We start from the raw sequence: 17,439 nt of genomic DNA, 5'->3' as shown, positions 1-17,439 counted from the left end.
CCCTCGTTGAAATCTGCACGCATTAAGAGTAACTCAGCATATCAGCATTCCCACAAAGTGTATCCAAATTAAGCCCAGAGAGAGGGATATGAGAAAGAGCCGCAGCTTCCGGGAACGGACAGGCTCAGAAAGAGGAAAGAAAGGGGATAAGGGAAGAGTTACTCCTGCAGAGCAAACCAGACAACTACAGGCGTTGCTAAACTCCCCACTTTACCTTGTTACATCAGGAGCAGTGGTAGGGCGAACGTGCTTCATGATGGTCTGGATCCAGTTGCGGCGAATGCCCGACGTCATGGCGGAGAGAGTGAACTCCCCTTCCTTCGTCTAGGGAGAGAGGAGGACCGGCTCAGAGCAGCTGATTGCACCCACCAGCACCTTCCCAGCTCCCCCAGTACCACCCTGCACCCAGCCCCGAGCACTCAGTGCTGGGGCACTGCTCACTGGCTGCACAGAGGTCATACCCAGCCCCTCCATCCCCCCAGCACGCTCGCGGTGGGAATTAGCGTTTCTCAGCAATCAGGCTAGTTTTGCTGTAGCTGAGACCCTAAGGCTGAGACAAAATCTTCCCTTTCCCCCTCCATTTTTTGTGAACCAAAAAACTGGCTCTCAAACCCAAGGCCGTAGCTCTCTGAGCACTGTGGGGGATGCTGGGTGGCCTCTCTTAGGTGTCTGGGGAGATGTTTCCCTTGCCATGGACAAGCATCCCCAAGCAGTGGCACAGCATGAGCAGCCCCATCGGCCGTCCTGCAGCCGGACTCTTCCTCCTCCCCACATTCTCCTTACATGGATCTGGAAGCCGTAGTTTCGCTGAACTGGGTACTCAGTAACATCGTAGCACGTGGATAAATCGATTTCTCCATCCAGGTCAGCTGCCTGGAGAGGGAAGAGGTAAAATAAGCCCTAATGCTTTGCAACCCCAAGGTGTGGTGGACTTGCAGGGAGGCACGCAGCAGGTCCTCGAGAAGCACAAAGCCCTGAAGAGTGATGCTCCAGGACCTTGGCATCTGGGAGGACAACCTGCCCAGGGTCAGTCTGTGAGCACCTGGGGCTCATCTGGGTGCAGTGATGGGTTGAATGCTGATGGGGAAGACACTTACCTCCTCCGCCACCGAATCCCGGTAGTATCTCAGGCTCTGGTCGGTCAGCACAAACCAGTGCTTCTTCCACTAGGAAACAACAAGGATGGGGCAGTTACAATCCTGCTCTTTCCCCACCAGTGGAGCCTGGGCAGCTCGTCACAGGTCACTTGGCAGAGATGCCCTACAGGGAGGCAATTCGCAGCCTCTCTCCTCCCAGCTCCACACCTGGCTTCACAGAGAGGCCCTCCAGGGGGGAAAAGGAGACCCGAACAGGCAGTAACGCAAGGGATACAGCGATGGTTTGCACCACCAGGACACTGATGTCCCCAGCGCTGCCACACCGGCAGAGCACTGGACCCTCAATGGCACCAACCCTGCATGTGACAGTGAAACACCGTGAGAGCCACAGGGGCAGGTGGAGCCTTCCCATTAGCTCCACTGGCAAGACAATGCTTTTAGTAGCTGCACTTAAAGCCTTGGAGGGAACTTTTTTTAAAAAAAAAAAAAAAGCAGTAAAACACTCATGTTTTATCTGCAGTACCTAGAAATTGAGTTGGAGCCTATTCCTGGCCCTTACTCTACACAAATATGCCTTCTGCACGCTCGAAGCGAGGCACAGGCTTACCCAAGGCAGCTTTCAGTTAATAAAGCACTTGCTCCAGCAGCCGATTCCCCCTCTGGCTGCCTACAGACGTGCCCTTGGCCCCAGGGCCCAAAGCACTAGCGGGTCCCTGCAGCAGAGCCCAGGCCACGGTGCTCACAGCCTGGGCAAATCGCCCTCATTTTCCCTCGACGGGCTGAGCGGGAGAGAAGGAAATCCAAGGAAGGGGTGGTTTGCAAACAGTGAGGACACCCATGCCGCCTTGGCATCAGTGCTTGTCTCTAAGGCTCCGATAGAGCAGCACATCCCGCATCCCTCCAGGAACAGACAAGAGGAAAGCAGCAGCGGCTGCTTACCTCAGTGTCAGCTCAGAGGCATTTATTTATTTCTTGGCCTTGCCATTTCCCCGGCGCTCAGGAGACCTTATCTGAGCCTCATTACTGACGCCAAAGAGGTTGCTGGGTCACAAGGGAGATGAGACTAATAGAGAACGGGAACACGAAACCAGTGCTGCTATCCAAGCTGCCCTGGCTCCCTAGAAACCCACGACACAATATCCAGCTGTGCGGCTTTGAAACCTCCCCAGGACAGACCACCAGCTCTTCTCGCTCCAAGACAAACATCGTTTGCACAGGGCTCACACACAACTACTGCTGCCTGGCTCCAGAGTTGTACAAATTCCCTGTTGCTGCTCTGCCCAAGTGCCTACATCAGGTTTCTCCCACCTGGAGCACAGCCCAATACTGATCTACCCTGCAAGGACATCGGGGCTTCGTCAGTGCCGACAGCAGCCCCAGGCGCAGCCCGCACAGCCAGGACGTCGGAGCGAGCGTCAGCTGCCAGAAACCAGGACCGACCACAGCACCGAAGACCGATGCGAAGGGCAGGCCTTCCCCTGGACTCACCTGCCCGTCCTCATACTGCTTTGTCAACCAGCCCTTCTTGAAGTTCAGCAGGTCAGGCTGCAAGAAAGGAGAGAGGTGATCAGAGGGAAGGGTGGAAGCGTCCGCACCCAGCAGACAACAGCAGCAGCTTGATAAAACACAGCACAGCAATAAAAGAGAACAGCAAGAGTTAAATTGGATCATTATACTGCATGGAGCTAAACGTTTGCTCCCAGGAGGAACAGAGACGCACTGTATGGTTTATTCAGGCTGTCCCCTTTCTAGTACTTCTCTTGCAATTTCCTACTGTTACACCAGCCTTAGAGAGGAAGGAGAAGCAAGGAATTAGCAAGACTGCAGGCAGTTTTGACCCTCTATTATATACTACGAAGGAAAAACGATGTGCTATTCATGCAAAGCCGCAGGGTTCTAAACAAGGCTGAGTTCCCAAGGCTGGAAATACAGGGAATCCAAGCACTGCACCACCCAAATGACACCTGCTCTTTCCTCCAAAGCGGGTGCATCAGGATGTTGAAGCTCTGAGAAAAGCAACCAAGACAGCGTGGGATAACTCCCGCCAGCCCTTCCTCCCAGCCCTGCCCGTGCGCAGGGAAGGATGTGGTGGAAATGCTTTCGCTCCCTCGAGGCTGAGCTCCTCCAGCTGCTCCACGTGCTGCAGAGTGGAGGAGGAAAGGACAGCAGTGTGTGAAATGCAGCTGTAGCATCTGAAACGGGCTATAGCAAGGGGAGCAATGGAAAAATGGGTCCGGAAGCCTATTCAATCAAACCTATGCTGTGGGGCGGCACATCCTACATTTGAGTCCTCCCACGGTGGCGGGAACCCAGCCCTGCTCCATAAAAATGCACGGGAAAGTAAATGCCACCTTGCCCTTCCCAAAGCCTTAGAGAATCGGAAGAGGGAGTGGACAGATGCCAGCCTGAGCAGCCCTGGCTGTGATGCGGCTGCAGGCAATAAACCCACTGAGCTCCACCAGGACCTGCTGACGAGGCAGTGATAAGCCATGAACGAACTATAGAGTAAATTGCATTTGCAATGACTACATCCACCTCTGAAGCAGGCCATATGAGAGCTGGGCATTCTAATCTCAGCCCTCATTTACCCTGAGAGAGCGATACCCCCACCTGCCTGCTTCTCCTCTGTCAAAGTGCAGGTGGGATCAAGGTCCCTGAGTCTGAGTCCTGTTTAAGCTCTTTCTGGTACAACAGGAGAGTGTCAAGCAAAGGATCTACATTTCGGATCAAAAATAACCAGCCCCCAACCATGCACTTTGCAGAGAAGGAAAACAGAAGTAGTGCAAGTGTTACAGTTGTTCATGGGCTTGTTATTTATCAAGCGGGAAGAAGCACAGGGCCAGAATCTTCTGCAAAAGCAGATAAATCCCTCCTTAGCAGCATTCATGCTACTTTACTACACTTCTTAGTTTCCTTAAAGTTTAAGCAAAAGTGTAGAAGCAGCCAGAGAGGAAAGATGCTGCTAAGCAGTATATGCAGGTTTCAGACTGGGCTGCAGCGAGACATTACAGAAGCACCCAGAGCAGGAAGGTTTCTCCTGCAGGTCCCACTCCTCCACAGAAACCCCTCTGCCTTCCTCCGGGTGCTCGGCAGGCAGGAGAGCACAGGCTTTGCCTGAACCTGCAAAGCTGCTGAAGCACGAAAAGTTTGGGACCAGCTGCCACTGAAGGGTGTAGACATTAGACACCAAACACAGATGAAGCACTTGATGGAAGAGATATTCATGCAGCACAAGCCACAGCTCTGTTGTAACCCACGGAGCCTAACAAGGCATGAACTCTCCCTTGGCTTTTGTCCTGACAGATAACCGATCTGATCTGACACAGTGAACCTGACGGGCAGGGGAGAGTCTTGCAATCATGGTTGCAAGCCAGCAGGCGTGCAGGTTTTTCTTATGATGCTACTTTTATAGCAGGAGTGGCAAAATAAAGGCATATTTAACGTAAGGAAAAGGTTTTGTTCCCACTGACTGCATAATTTTCTTGCCTTCATTAGACGATGTGCATCGCCACTTAACGTGCACTTCTTGCACCTTTTTATTACCATCAAGAATTTAAAAATCACTGTGGTGGCTGTACAAGTCTACCTGAAAAGCCACTACAGAAACACTAAGCTACTGCATTTTTCTGACAAGTCCTTGAATAGAAGCTGTCCATCCACGAAAAATGCAGCTCCTATTTACAATGGTTGTGTAATCTTTTTGAGAGATTAGCAAGTGTATTTATTTTGTTTCTACAGAAGGGTGGTGAGTGAGAGAAGAGCATTTTGTGTTTGTTCTGTCCTGTTCGCCTCCAGGTCTGGTGAGCATTTGAAATATGCAGAGAGGAAAGCTCAGGAGGGCGGGTTTAGCCCTTCCTCACAGCCTTCGTCCCACTGACACCCACTTGCAACTGCATAAACATCAAGGAAGCATCATTAGAAAGCCAGGACACGTGCTAGCTCTCCTTAACATGCCAAGTGTGAAGTGTGAAGCCAAGTCACTGAAACTTGCTCTGAATCTGAGCGTATCCTATGTCCTACGTGCTGCCTATGGGGAAAGCAGCACAGTGAAGTTTTCACCGGACCTGTCCAGGAAGGGCCTCACATCCTACTCCAAGGCAGAGGACACAGCCCCAGAGGCTCACCGTCATGGAGGACTCCGTGGATCTTCTGTCCAGCGACTTTGCCCGGCGATGCGGGGACAGAGGAGACGCAGACACATCCAGGATGGAGCCCACAGCTGCACCTTCGCAAGTGAAGTCCTGTGTAAACAGCGTTAGCCCAGATTAGCGCAGGAACTAGGACAGCAAGTCCCACTCTCTTGGCTCACGGCATAAAAATCCGTGTATTTAAGGGGCATCTCAGGCTCAGAAAAAGTGTCATTTCATTGGCAATACATTTTTTTTGTCCTCTCAGGCATTAATTTGTTCCCAATATATCTAAGCGTATCTGGGACTCTCAAGACTGCCTGTTTCTTTTGCTACTTCACCCCATCCTGATGTGCCCTGCCATACCAGATCTGAAGTTTCCCTCTTTCTATTTTGCAGGAAGGAGAAAAGACAGCCTGATTTTCCACTGTGATCTGCAGCTGGGCCAAGGGAGCAGAGCAGCAAGCAGCAAACCTGCACAGACTGAGCACACACAGTGGTTTGGCTCCTGCATGAGCCTGCCTGCGACTCCAGATCCCTTGCTCCACCCAGGGACAAACCCTATAGCTAAACCCTGTATCCTAGGCTGCCGGATCCCAGGTGCCATCCTCCAAACCCCACCACGAGACCTTGGCTGAGCAGCTTACCCTTTTCCGTGGGAAAACCCTCTTCTCGCTCCTGCCCTGCCGTGTCTCACTGGAAAGGGCAGCACTGGCCGACACATTAGTTTCCATGTGCTCCGCGTTCTCAATATCTAATGCCTCAAATTTTTCAATTACCTGGGATCGCCTGGAAAACAGAGAAAAAGGGGAAACCAGAGCCAGTTTAAACACAAGAACAGCAACTGTGCTGAACTGTACAATCCCACAAATTTAAGGCTGCAGAATTGCTCGACCCAGTGTTCATGCACACCTGGCTGTCCCTGTTTCTCTGCAAGCTCTAGCATGCACAAATCCAGGGCAAAACACCCCGATCTGACATGCACCATTTTACCTGCAGTCAACGTGGGGAAAAACCCTCACACTACTCAGCTCCACAAATAGTATCTTCTTAAATATCTAGAAAACCCTTGCAAAACCAGCAATAACTTTTTACTTGTAAATTTTACAGCCCTTTGAGAAGCAGGGATTATTGAGCAGCTTTGGCTTAAGCTTTGGCTTTACTCTCTAGCACTCCAGCTATCAATGGCCCCCCAGGCCACAGAGCAGACACATCAGATCAAGCTGGGGTGCAGAGGTAACAGGTACCTACGGGTCACCCTGCGTGTTCACTGCAATAGATATACCCTGTAAAAACTCATCCCTACGTCCACAGGATTGCATTGAGTGAGGAGTGTCTGTAGGTGCCTCCAGACAACAGGTCTGCCTCGCAGGGTGCGCCAGCTGAAGAGGCATGAGGAGATGAGGAGCACCCTGTGCAGGAACAGCAGGGCATCCCCTGCAAAACCCTGGGGCTCTACCCTCCTCTCAAACTGGTCTACAAATCCGGTATGGACAGCAGGGAGCACAACTTGGGCTCTCAGGCACCACCTCGGTGCCCATCACACCATGGCACACATGTCTCTGAGGACGGAGGAGAACTATGAAGAAATGTGCATGGAGCAGGAGCCAACCCTGGACCAAACCCAAATGGGATGCTCCTAAGAATGAGCAAACAACAGGCCTTTGCAGGTGGAATTAAAAGCGCCGTTTCAGCATGAAAAGCTGCTCATTGACCCACAGGAGAGGAAATACTGGAATTTTCAAAGGACCTGCTGGTGTCTAAGTTTGCTCGCCCGGGGGTTCAGGCAAGTATCAACCTCAGGTCTTTAATCACAACCTCGGAAGGTGAAGCAATAACCCACGACCAACACACACGCCAGCTGAGCTCCAAGCTGTGAGGTTTAAAGCTCAGTTTCGAACCTCCCCAAAAAGCTCAATCCAGGTGGGTCCTGGACACAAAATGTGGACCCACACGTGCCGCATCTAAACTCGGGGCTGCTTGCTCTGTGTGAACCTCTAATGTGCATGAAAATCACAATGGCAACCACAGGAAGGGAAACAGGTTATCCAGAAAAACACTTTTAACACTTCCCACAGAAAGGAACAGCAGGTTAAAAAACATGAGATGTTCAGTTTTCAACCAACATTTCCACCGAATTCCATAAATGAGATGAACAGTCTGAGCACATCACATCCCCCAACGGGCTGGGGGCCCCCCACTGCTGCTCAGAGCCAGGCTGCCAGGACCGGGCACTGAAGCCCACAACCAAAGAGGAAAGGACGAAATCAGTGGGGAAGACTTTGCTTTGTAAATTCAAACATCTCTGATATTTTTACGGGACATCTGTTCAGCGCCTGCTGCCTCCCAGTTCGCAGACTGGGAGCAGGCAGATCCCGGGCTTGCACAGAGCTCCCAGTCCCCCTGGGATGTTCTGCTCACGAGATGTCCCTTCACATAAGCCAGCCTTCGGAGCATAAATCCACGTCCTCTGTTCACTGACAGACGGGGAACTGTTTTGGAGTCACAATTTTTTAAACCTTTTTACACTGGCCCAGCCTTCTCTGAGTCTCAGTTTAGGAGGGAGTAAGAGGTCCATGAATTAACATTGTCTGTGCCCTATTAGGTGAAGGCCTGAAGAAAAACAAATCAGGAGAAAAAAAAAACCCATCCAAAAACCATAAAACAAAATCAAAAGCAGGCTGATTTCTCATGAAAGGGGCTGCACCACCAGGTTGTTCTACGGCTTGAGATTGAGATGAGATGGTAGCGAAGCAGGCGAAGTAAAGGCGGACACGTCACACAGCAACACAGCAGGAGAAGGTGGAGAGCAACAAGACCTGGAAGAAAACAAGGCTGGAAAATGAATGAACAGAAGAGGAAATTATATATCTGCATCTACATACAAAACAAAATCAAAATCATTCCAGTAATTTGTCATTGAAAAAGGGAGGAGAAAAATAAATCACTGCAACCAAATCACAGCCCCAAGGGTTAATATCATCCAGATTACAGGAAAGAATCGGTTTTTTCCCATTAGCTCAACATTTCAGAGATGTTACTGCTAGAGATTCTGGGGGGACGGGGAGGGGAAGGGCTCTCCTCTCCTCCCCACCATGCCGAGGAGAGAGCTGCTCCCTCTGAACAGCAGCTCTTGTGTTGACAAAACAAGGCTGCAGACAGGTACAAAGAAGCATTTTAAAAGCTGCAGTGCAGTTTAGTGCTTTCTCAACTACAAAGCTCGTCCCAAGGAGTTCCTCAGCCATGCAGGCTGTTAATCTTTTCCAGGCCACTAAACCCGAGCTGCAGATCTCGGCTGTTAGGTGGAGGGGTGTGTGCGGTGGGAAGAAAAGCTATAAAGACCAGCATGAGCTATCGTTAAAGTGATTTTCTTTCTTTGATTGGAAGAAAGGGTTTGTTTTTATTGGATTCATTCATTATTTAGCAGCAAGAAAGACAGTGAGTGTCAGGAAACGGAAGAGGAGTTTCCCCAAAAGGTCCACAAAAATGAAGAGGATAGTTATACAAGGAAAAAAAAAACTATACTTGGGAGAGCAGGCACTCCTCTCTGCGGGTAGAAGCAGCATTCAGAGCACAGCCTTACATTTCAAAAAGCTCCAGAGAAAGAATTTGAGAAAGAAAAGTCTTTTAAGCGATTTCAGGCAGCTCTGCTGTTTATCGAGGCTAGAAATACTCCTCAGCCCCCTGACCATGCTCCTACAGCAGATACGGCAGACACCACAGCGGACTCTTGCCAGCGTGAGCAGAACGTGGGGTCAACCGGGCAAGCTGCGTTTTAGAGGCTGCATCCCTGGAAGTGTGCAAGAAAAGCCAAGTTTGCCAACCAGAAATCCCAGTGCTCCCTGGGGAGCTTGCAGGAGGTGGGGAAGCCTGCAGCCGCACACCTGGAGGAAGGGGCTCCGGGTCTCTGCACCCCAAGGACTCCCCACCCGATGGTGGTCTCCTTCCCAAAGTTGCTGACACCTTCCTGAGATGTGCCAGGATTTATCCCCGCAGCTGCAGAGCTCCGCTGGGATATGGGGACCAGCATCCAAGGTTGTCCCTGCAGCCCTCTCCGCTGTGATTTTGTGTGCAAAACAGGCTTCAAAATTTATCCATAGAGTTTCCAAAGAGCTGCCCCTGCTCTTTCGCCCTAGGGATGGGTCTGAGACAGGAGACCGGAGGCACGGCTCGACCCCTCTGGACACAGACCCTCTCCCCTGGCCCGGTTGGGCCCCCCTGCGTGGTGCCGGCAGCCCCGTCCTGCTGCGTGCCAGCAGAGGGAACTCGCACTCCACTGCTCTGCCACACACGCCAAAATCATGGGGATTATCTCCTGTTTTCTGATTCATGTTTCTGAGCCGCTGTGAGCTCAGATGTCTGCGTGGGGCGTGGGAGTCAGTGTCAGGTATAAATGGTCAACGTGGAAAATCTCCAGCACAGTCCTGGACGTAAGTCATGTAATATCTCTTACTATAAGGAAACAGGACAAGAAGCCTGAAAACCAGCTTTATCTGGAGCTAAGCCTGCAGGTCTGTCACTCAGGATGCAGCACTGCGTATCTAAAATAGTTCTTTTCCATCCATAGCTGACACTTACACCGATTTACAGTGGGTAAATGGAAAACGGGAGGAGGAGCCAAAAATACCAACAGAATCAGAGCAAGTTCATCTGGCTGCACTGAGAGATGAAAGGCCGATCTGAACGATGCCCGGCTGGCACCTATGGGGTTGGCATATAGGCAAGCTATTTCAGGCAAGTGTTCCTGGTCACGTTAGTGGGTTACTGAGAAGGATTATTAGAAATGGTGTTAAACACAGGGGAAAAAGCTGACCCCATAGCATGGAAGTGAGTTATTGTATTTGCTCAACCTCATACAGCACAGCCTGAGCTCGGAGGAGAAAAATGAGAGGGATATGTGGACTAAGTAAACTCAAATTTAAAAAGCAGCCAAGCCAAGCTGAGCAGGGTGCTGGCGAATGTTAATTCTCTGGTGCGATGCTGGACTGCCTCTCTGTGCCCTGCCGAGTCCACCCAAGCTCCGGGACACATGGCCTCTCCACCCACGCCACCCGCAGGGGCCAATTTCCAGGTTACCAGAGGAGAAAGCAAATGTGCCCGTCCCTAAACACTGCCCGCTGAGCCGTCCCTGCTCACAGCACACTCCTCTGGCACCGCAGGCTGCAATCCCTAGCCAAACCCTCTGGAAGGTGGGGACCCCTTGCCCTGCTCTCTGCCATCACCCCCCTCCCAAACGCTGGACCGGGCTCAGCCCCGCAGGCAGCAAGACCTCTGTGCCTGGTGCAGTGCCTGCTCCCCTCCCTACACCCGTCCTGCTCTGGTAAAGGCCCTGAGCTGACACAGGGGAATTTTTGCCAATACTGATAAAGCAATAAAAACCTGCTAACAGCCCCAGGAGCCCAGCTGGATTGGGAAAAACAGACTTTCCCTGGGAAAAGGCACCCGTCAGCAGGCAATGAGTGGGGCTGACGTTAAAAAGAGGACAGTCTCTGGCAGCAGCACCCTCTCCCGGGCCCCGTTATCTGCCTGTAAATCTGCTCCTCCCTGTCCTCAGCTGGCACATCCCAGCTCGGTGCCGGATCCCAGTGCTGCACGATACCCCTGGGGCCGGAGCAAGGGACTGTCAGCACCAGAGAAACTCACTATCCTCTCACACTGGGGCAGGGGCTGGCCAGGGCGTCCTGTGCAAGCAAACCCCATGGGGACGCAATCTAGCCTACACCCGGGCCAACACGCTGCACCAGTTCAGCCTACAAACCAGCAGTCCCCAGCCAGGGTGGCCAGGGGACCTGCATGGCATCCTTCTCCTCCCACCCAATTCCTGAAGCAAAGAGAGCCAAACCCATGCTCTTCTCCTTTATCCCCAGCCTGGCACTTGCTGTGCATGCTGCTGAGGCTGGGCTGGGTTTGGCATCCTCCTGCCAACTGGTGGCACCGGCACAAAGCTGCACCGCCCTCCCCAGACCTGCTCCCAGCTCTCGGCCTGAGGAAGCCAGGCTGGAAAACAGTCCTTTAGGGGCTGGGAAGAAACAGAGGAGAAGCGCCTGCTGAAACCGTGCGAGAGAGAACATGCCCAGAGGAAAACCAGGGCAAGAAAATCAGACTGGCAGGCAGCCCTCTCGCCCGGGGCCCGTCTCCCGGTTTGCTCTGCTGCCCTCACAGCACAAATGCGTCTCTCCCAGGGCCAGTCAAGCCCATCCTTCGCCTCGCCTGGAGAACACCAAGCACGCTGGCGCGCAGTGCAGGTGCGCGTGTGGACGCCCTCCCCATCCTCCTCCACACTAAGCTGTTTTGCAGCCGCTGCACCCTGCCCCAGCACTGCAGCCGCCTCTCCAGTCCCAGATTAATGCCATGACATTTTGAAACCTCTCTCAGCTCATTAGGCAGTTGCGTAACACGCCCGGCACTAACACCATTTAGAGAGCTAACCTAATTAATGGTGCCAGCTGCCAGCATGTGCCGCGCCGGGGATGGGACAGGGAGGGTGGGCTTGCTTGCAGATACGGCCACCGAACATCACCCACCTCAGCCAGCTGTCCCCAAAGCAGCCAAGCAGGGTAACACCTGCCTGCCGGCACTACTAAGGACATCCCACCGCCTGGTCGGTGTGGATGGGCATCCTTAAACCCAGGAGCACTGTAATACAAAGGGGCTTCACCCGGTAAATACCGCCTGCTCCATCCAGGGCTGGGGCAGGGACCCAGCCTCGCTGCTGTTGCAAGCATGCAAGGAGGAGATGAGCCACTCATCCCTTACCTTCTCTCATTGCCAAAGAGCCGGGCCACTTCTTCTCTCCCAGGGCTACGGGCCCGGGTTCTCCGCTCTAGCCGCTTCCTCTCCACCTGGAAGGCCTCACGATTACTGATCCTAATGGCCTTGGGAACGTCGGCCAGGGTGGTGTACTGCCGGCTGGCTTTAAAAGAAAGGGGACGCCCCGATTTTTCAGCTCCCCTTCCTATATCTCTGCTGCTGGAGTCCTTGTGCATGGGGCAACTGCTCTTCGAGTCCAAGGAGTTCAGAGAGAAGCTGTGAATCATTCGGTCGCCTGATCGGGTACCTGGGGAAGGAAAGGGCTGGGCATGCTCCTGCGAGGGTGATTTGGGATAACTGTACCTGTTGTTCGGGGTGCTGGGGCTGGGCGGGCTCGGTGGGGGCGGCAGCTGCTGCTCTTCCAGCTTTGAGTCTTGCTTGGTCTTCTCCAAGGAAAAGTACCCGCTCTCAACACGCGTCTTCCGCCCACAGTCTATCCGGTCTCCGTTCATGGAGCTCTCGTCTAAGGGACAGAAAAGTCACCACGCTTGGTTTCAAGTCTGAGTTCTGCTTTTAACAAAAAACACCGTGATTCCACCCAGGACAGAAGCAGAAAATGAGAGCAGAGACAGTCTGGGCCCCAGCCCCATACTGTGCCACCTCTTGCACCCTTGGCTCTTCCACCTTGACCACCCTTCATGCCCATGGAGACGGTGGGATGGTCTGCAGGGAACTGGGGATGTTGGTCCAACCCTTGGGTCAGGCTTGCATGGATGAAAGACCTAAAGCTTCAAACCAAGAAACTGACGGCTGCAGTCACCGCTCTGCGCCCATTTCTATCCCTGTCCTTCCCAGCCCAACACTGACCACAGCTCCATGAGCACGAGCTGATGGACACCTTGCTCCTGGCAGTGGGGAACAGGCAGAAAGCGTCCCCCATCCAAGTGGGCAGATAAAGGAAATGGCCGCAGCTTGTGGGACCTCTCCAAGGCCTGGCAGGAAGAGTCCCCAGCCCCTATTGTTCCAGGGAGAACAATGCTGCGGCCCCAGCGCCTTCCAGGGACTCATCGGGGAGACCAAATGTAAACAGGCCCCTGACACAGGGGCCGGAGGAGGAAGCAGTGCTCAGGGCTTGGCAGCCCTGACAGCTGGGCTGAGCGCAGCATGGCCCCGCACCCTCCAGGTGCCCCAGGCGGGGATGCAGAGGGGCTAGAAAAGGCATTTTCCCCCTCATTTTGCCCCCAGCGTGAAGGCAACATCGCTTGTAAGGGCAGGCAGCCCCATCTCCCTGCTGGGGCAGGATTGGGCCCCATGCTGTGATTTTCCAGCACGTGATGCAATTTTTTTTCCCTCCTGAACTCCAGCCCATAATGCCTCGTTCCGGTCCCTGCACAGCAAGGACGAGGTCTCTACTTCCCCCTCCCTACTGGGATGCTCCAGGAACCAAACCCGCAGAAAACTTCCCTCTATGGCAGTTTTCTGCCAGCTCAGCTGCCCAAACCGGGTCACCGCAGCGTCACACCACTGCTTGCACCCCCATCCCTCACCTTCCTTGCTGTCCAGCACAGGATCCTTCAGCGAGCTGGCAGCCCCAGCCTGGCCTTGCACCGGGCTCTGTGCCGGACTGATGCCGCTGCCCCCGTCCGCTTGGTCTTTGCCCCTCATTTCTTCCTGCCAAAGCGTGGACTTGGTGGCAGGGACCTTTTCTGCACTGGGGATGTTGCTGCTGGTTACGGCCATCTTAGCAGGACCAGGCTCCTAAAGAGAACGGAGGAGATATAGTGGGGTTAGAGGGGTTCGTCCCAGCTCCGCACCCAGGGCCCCCATCAAGCTATCCCTGGAGGCGTGGGTCCCATACGGCTTGGGTGCTGCCCACAACGTGTGCCATGATGGGATGGGGATGGGGCTGCTCAGCCATGTGCCACTGCCACATTCCCAAGGGGAGGAGCTTGCAGGTGGAAACCCTGCCCCAGGGCAGCACGGCAGCAGGCATGGGTCAGGACTTCCTCAGCCAAAGGGACCATCACCGCTCTCGCAGTGAGAGAGGAAATGTCCCTCACCGTCCCTCCCTGGGGAGGGCTCCCGAAACCGGCCGCACCTCCCCACGCATCCAGCTCAGAAAAGATCCAGAGCAAAGGTGAACGGACAAACGAAGCGGAGACCTTCGGCTGGGCGCTGCGGCAGCGGAGGGGCTCACTGGCTTTGCTTTTGGATAGGAACTGCCCCTCCCGGCATGGCGCACAGGATGCTGCAGCCATCAACACGTAAATCCTTGGGAAAAGCTCATCTCATGCTCGTGCAGCCCAGTCCCAAGCGGAGCAAAGCCCTGGCCCTTCCCCAGCATTCAGGGTCCCGTGCAGTTCCACTTATGCTCCAGCACAGCAGCTCTTCCCAAAAGCCGCCTGGTGCACACATGGGGCTATGCATCTGAATTCATGTGCAATGCTGCAGACCCCGCAGAGAAACAGGTCTCTCGGGTCCTAACTCATGGGGAACCTGATAATGCTCCCCTCACCTCCGCCAAAACCCAGTTTGGGGTGACAGTGCATCCTCTGTAATTGATGCAAATAAACACAGCATCCCCCATTTCCCTCTCCATGTCCCTCATCCTTCTCCATGTTCCCAGTCCTTCTGCACGTCCCCGGTCCCCCTGCGGGCTAGCTCGCGGGCAGCCGCTGCCTTTCACAAATACAGACCAACACCAGGCTTCTCTCCCAGGTCCCATTTGCCAGGACTGAATTTTCTCAGTGTTATAACTAACGTCAAAAAAAAAAAAAAAAAGAAATCAAGCTAATGGACACGGCATGGAGGAGAAAATTAATTCCTTGCCACCAGCAGCTGCACTGTTTGTTCGTCACAGCTGGTTTGCTACAGGCCACTGATAAAGAGAATAAAACCCAATGGGCGCTGTACTCCTCCTGGGTGCTTTGGTCACCTAACAGGCCACTTCTTTTAAAAAGGAAATACAACATTGCGTTGAGCCTTATGCTATTTTAAAACAATACCCATCATCTTAAATGCTTCTCTAGCTAATGAGGGGCTCTGGAGTCCATCAGATGATGATGCCATTTTGGCGGCCGCGGCCCGGGCAGCGCAGGTTCGGCACACACCCCAGAAGAGGCAGAAGCTTTCACAACTTGTTTAGGGTTTGGCTTTGTTCGCTAGCAGATGTTTTGCTGTTGTCGTATTAAGCTTCTGCATTAGCAGATTATTTTCCTTAAAGCCACCAATAAATCAATGACAATTAACCCCTCTCCAAAGTCTCCGGATTATGTGAAGTTTCCTGGCTGCTTGTTTCCTTTCCATAGAGCAGGGGGAATCCAGGAGCGCCCAAGCCGGCAGCCATGGGCTGGGGACACGGGCTGCAAAGGGCATCCCCTCCGTCCCCGCTCCCACCTCAGCAGAGCTGCCGGTGGGTTTTAGCCCTGCATCTCCAAATTGGCGTTCGCAGGGCTGTGCTGGAGCCGCTGGGGGATCTCCCAGGGAGTGGGTCCTGGCTCCGGGCACAGCCACAACAAGCAGCAAATGACCTCAATTTTTAAAAAAATCCCCTTGGAAATTTCACTCTAAAGGAATGCAGTGTTGGAGGTAAACAATCCAGAGTTCACGGGCATCCTGCTCAAGGGGATGCTGCTTGAGCAGGGGGTCGGACCAGACAATCTCCAAGGGCCCTTTCAACCTCAACCACTCTCTCATTCATGGATCCGAAAGCTCAAAGCTAATTGCCAGCTCAGGATATATATTTTTATATATTCCTTACACACACCCCCATGTAATTATTTGTAGATATGTATTTAATTAGACAGAGATATGAGGGCCAAAAAGCGGTCTATAAGCAAGCAGAGAAATTAACTCTTTGCTGCTCAGTGGTATGAATAGCTCCAAAAAGGAGTGTGCACCAAAATCAGCAAAACCAGCCTCCAGTTGCATTAAGTATGTCTGGGCACGCTCTGCTTACCTGAGCCTGCCACACCCCTGTGCAAACCCGTCCTGCAACAGAGGGCAGTGCTTCAAATCCCACATTTCAGCCCCAAATCCTGTCCTGATTTCCCAGGGGCAGCAGGCAGGCAAAGGCAGCAAGCCCAGTCTCTCCCGCTGCCTGCACCATTCTGCCGGAGCACGGCAAAAGCAGCAAGAGAAACCTGCCCTTTTTCCCCTAAGACCACAACCTGTTTGCAAAGCAAAGGTGAAAACACCTCTGGGATTGCACCTAACAACTCCTGCCCAAAAATCTGCAGCTGGAGCAATATTCCCAGCTTCGCTGGCATTGCTCCCACCCTGGTGATTTTGCAGGGGGAAGATGCAAAATGATGGCGGGAGCTGAAAATGGCCCTGATCCCCCAGGAGTGCCTGGCTGCAGCCAAGCTCTGCTGTAGCACAGACAAGGAAAAACTACCTGGGAGTGAGAAAAGGCAGAAATATCTATTGTTTTAAATTTTTTTTTAAATCACAAAGGTGTCCATCCCTCCCTGAGCAGCTCTCAGACACGATCCGCTGCCGGATTTAGCAGGCGGCCGTCTTTAGAAAGAAATCAGGCTTTCTCCACCGGCAGGCAGAGAGCGAGCTGAACAGCCACGAACTTCAGGAGAAGCCATTTCACAGAGGGGGATTTGGTGCTGATTTTCTCCCCAGCATCTTCTCTCTTTCCCTGGACCAGCCGCCTGCATCAGCACAATTTGGCAGACAGAGGAAAGATGCTGCTTCTACCTTTGCAGGTTGCTCATGAATGCCCAAAAGAGCGCAGCATCTGTCCGGCAGCAGGTCCCACATGGAGGCTGGTTTTACAAAAGTGAATTTGAGTCTTTTTCTGGTGCCACGGGGCCAGGAGCAATGGGATGGAGAGGGTGGAAGGAGGGTAGCAAATGGGACGGGGCTTGGGGCAGACCACCCCAGGCAGTGCCACCAGGCTCCATGCTCACCCCATCCCCAAGCACCTGGGAGCCCGTCTGCCCACAGGGAGCCAGCATCCTTCCCGCAGACGCTTCCCTTATTTGGTGCTCAGGAGCTCGGATCCTGTATGGTTTCCAAGAAGTTGCCATGGTGACGAAATGTAACCCAGAATTATGTTTTTCTGGCTCTGTGCCCCTTCTCCTCTCCACCTCGTCCCCAGCCTGGGTTTAGTGTTGTGCCAGGGATGGGGTGAACATCCCTGCCCTGCTGCATCAGCTCGCTGCGGTGCCCCAAATGTGGCAGCCCCCTCCCTGGGGCTTGAGGATGGGCAACTCGTAACATGTCAGCTCTTGACCACGGAGGGAGGAGGCATCTTCCCTAGAGCATCACTGGAGCCAGCACTCAAGGGGTTGTGACAACCCCAGCCCTTAGCAGGGGGTTGCTCAGACTTCCAGCTTGGTGTGCAAAAAAGGATCGTCTTCCCCCCAGTTTTTTTTACCATTGCCCAGAACCTCTTTATCTGGTGGAATAGTAGAAACTTGATTCAAACAAACACTGTACAAAACCCATCCATG

The 17,439-nt window shown here is 53.2% G+C and overlaps 1 protein-coding gene across 8 annotated transcripts in view; it reads right to left on the bottom strand.

Annotated features, from left to right (window-relative positions):
* Positions 1-17,439, bottom strand: part of MPRIP (myosin phosphatase Rho interacting protein) — an 88,107-nt gene that overhangs the window by 30,207 nt on the left and 40,461 nt on the right. For 3 of the 8 annotated variants that reach the window (XM_082314363.1, XM_082314362.1, XM_082314361.1), the window contains exons 6-13: positions 13,522-13,732; positions 11,981-12,497; positions 5,872-6,013; positions 5,222-5,338; positions 2,586-2,642; positions 1,098-1,166; positions 784-873; positions 215-324 (exon numbers count right to left, since the gene is read on the bottom strand). In XM_082314363.1, the coding sequence (XP_082170489.1) occupies positions 215-324; positions 784-873; positions 1,098-1,166; positions 2,586-2,642; positions 5,222-5,338; positions 5,872-6,013; positions 11,981-12,497; positions 13,522-13,732 (1,313 nt within the window). Of the gene's footprint in view, positions 1-214; positions 325-783; positions 874-1,097; positions 1,167-2,585; positions 2,643-5,221; positions 5,339-5,871; positions 6,014-11,980; positions 12,498-13,521; positions 13,733-17,439 lie in introns of those variants that run through there. The other 5 variants (XM_082314365.1, XM_082314368.1, XM_082314367.1 and 2 more) reach the window with 3 other exon arrangements.

The sequence above is a fragment of the Platalea leucorodia genome (genome assembly GCF_965183815.1).
Source record: "Platalea leucorodia genome assembly, chromosome: 5".
NCBI lineage: Eukaryota > Metazoa > Chordata > Aves > Pelecaniformes > Threskiornithidae > Platalea > Platalea leucorodia.
Note: the sequence above shows the minus strand (reverse complement) of the source record. Positions and strands in the feature narration are given on the sequence as shown.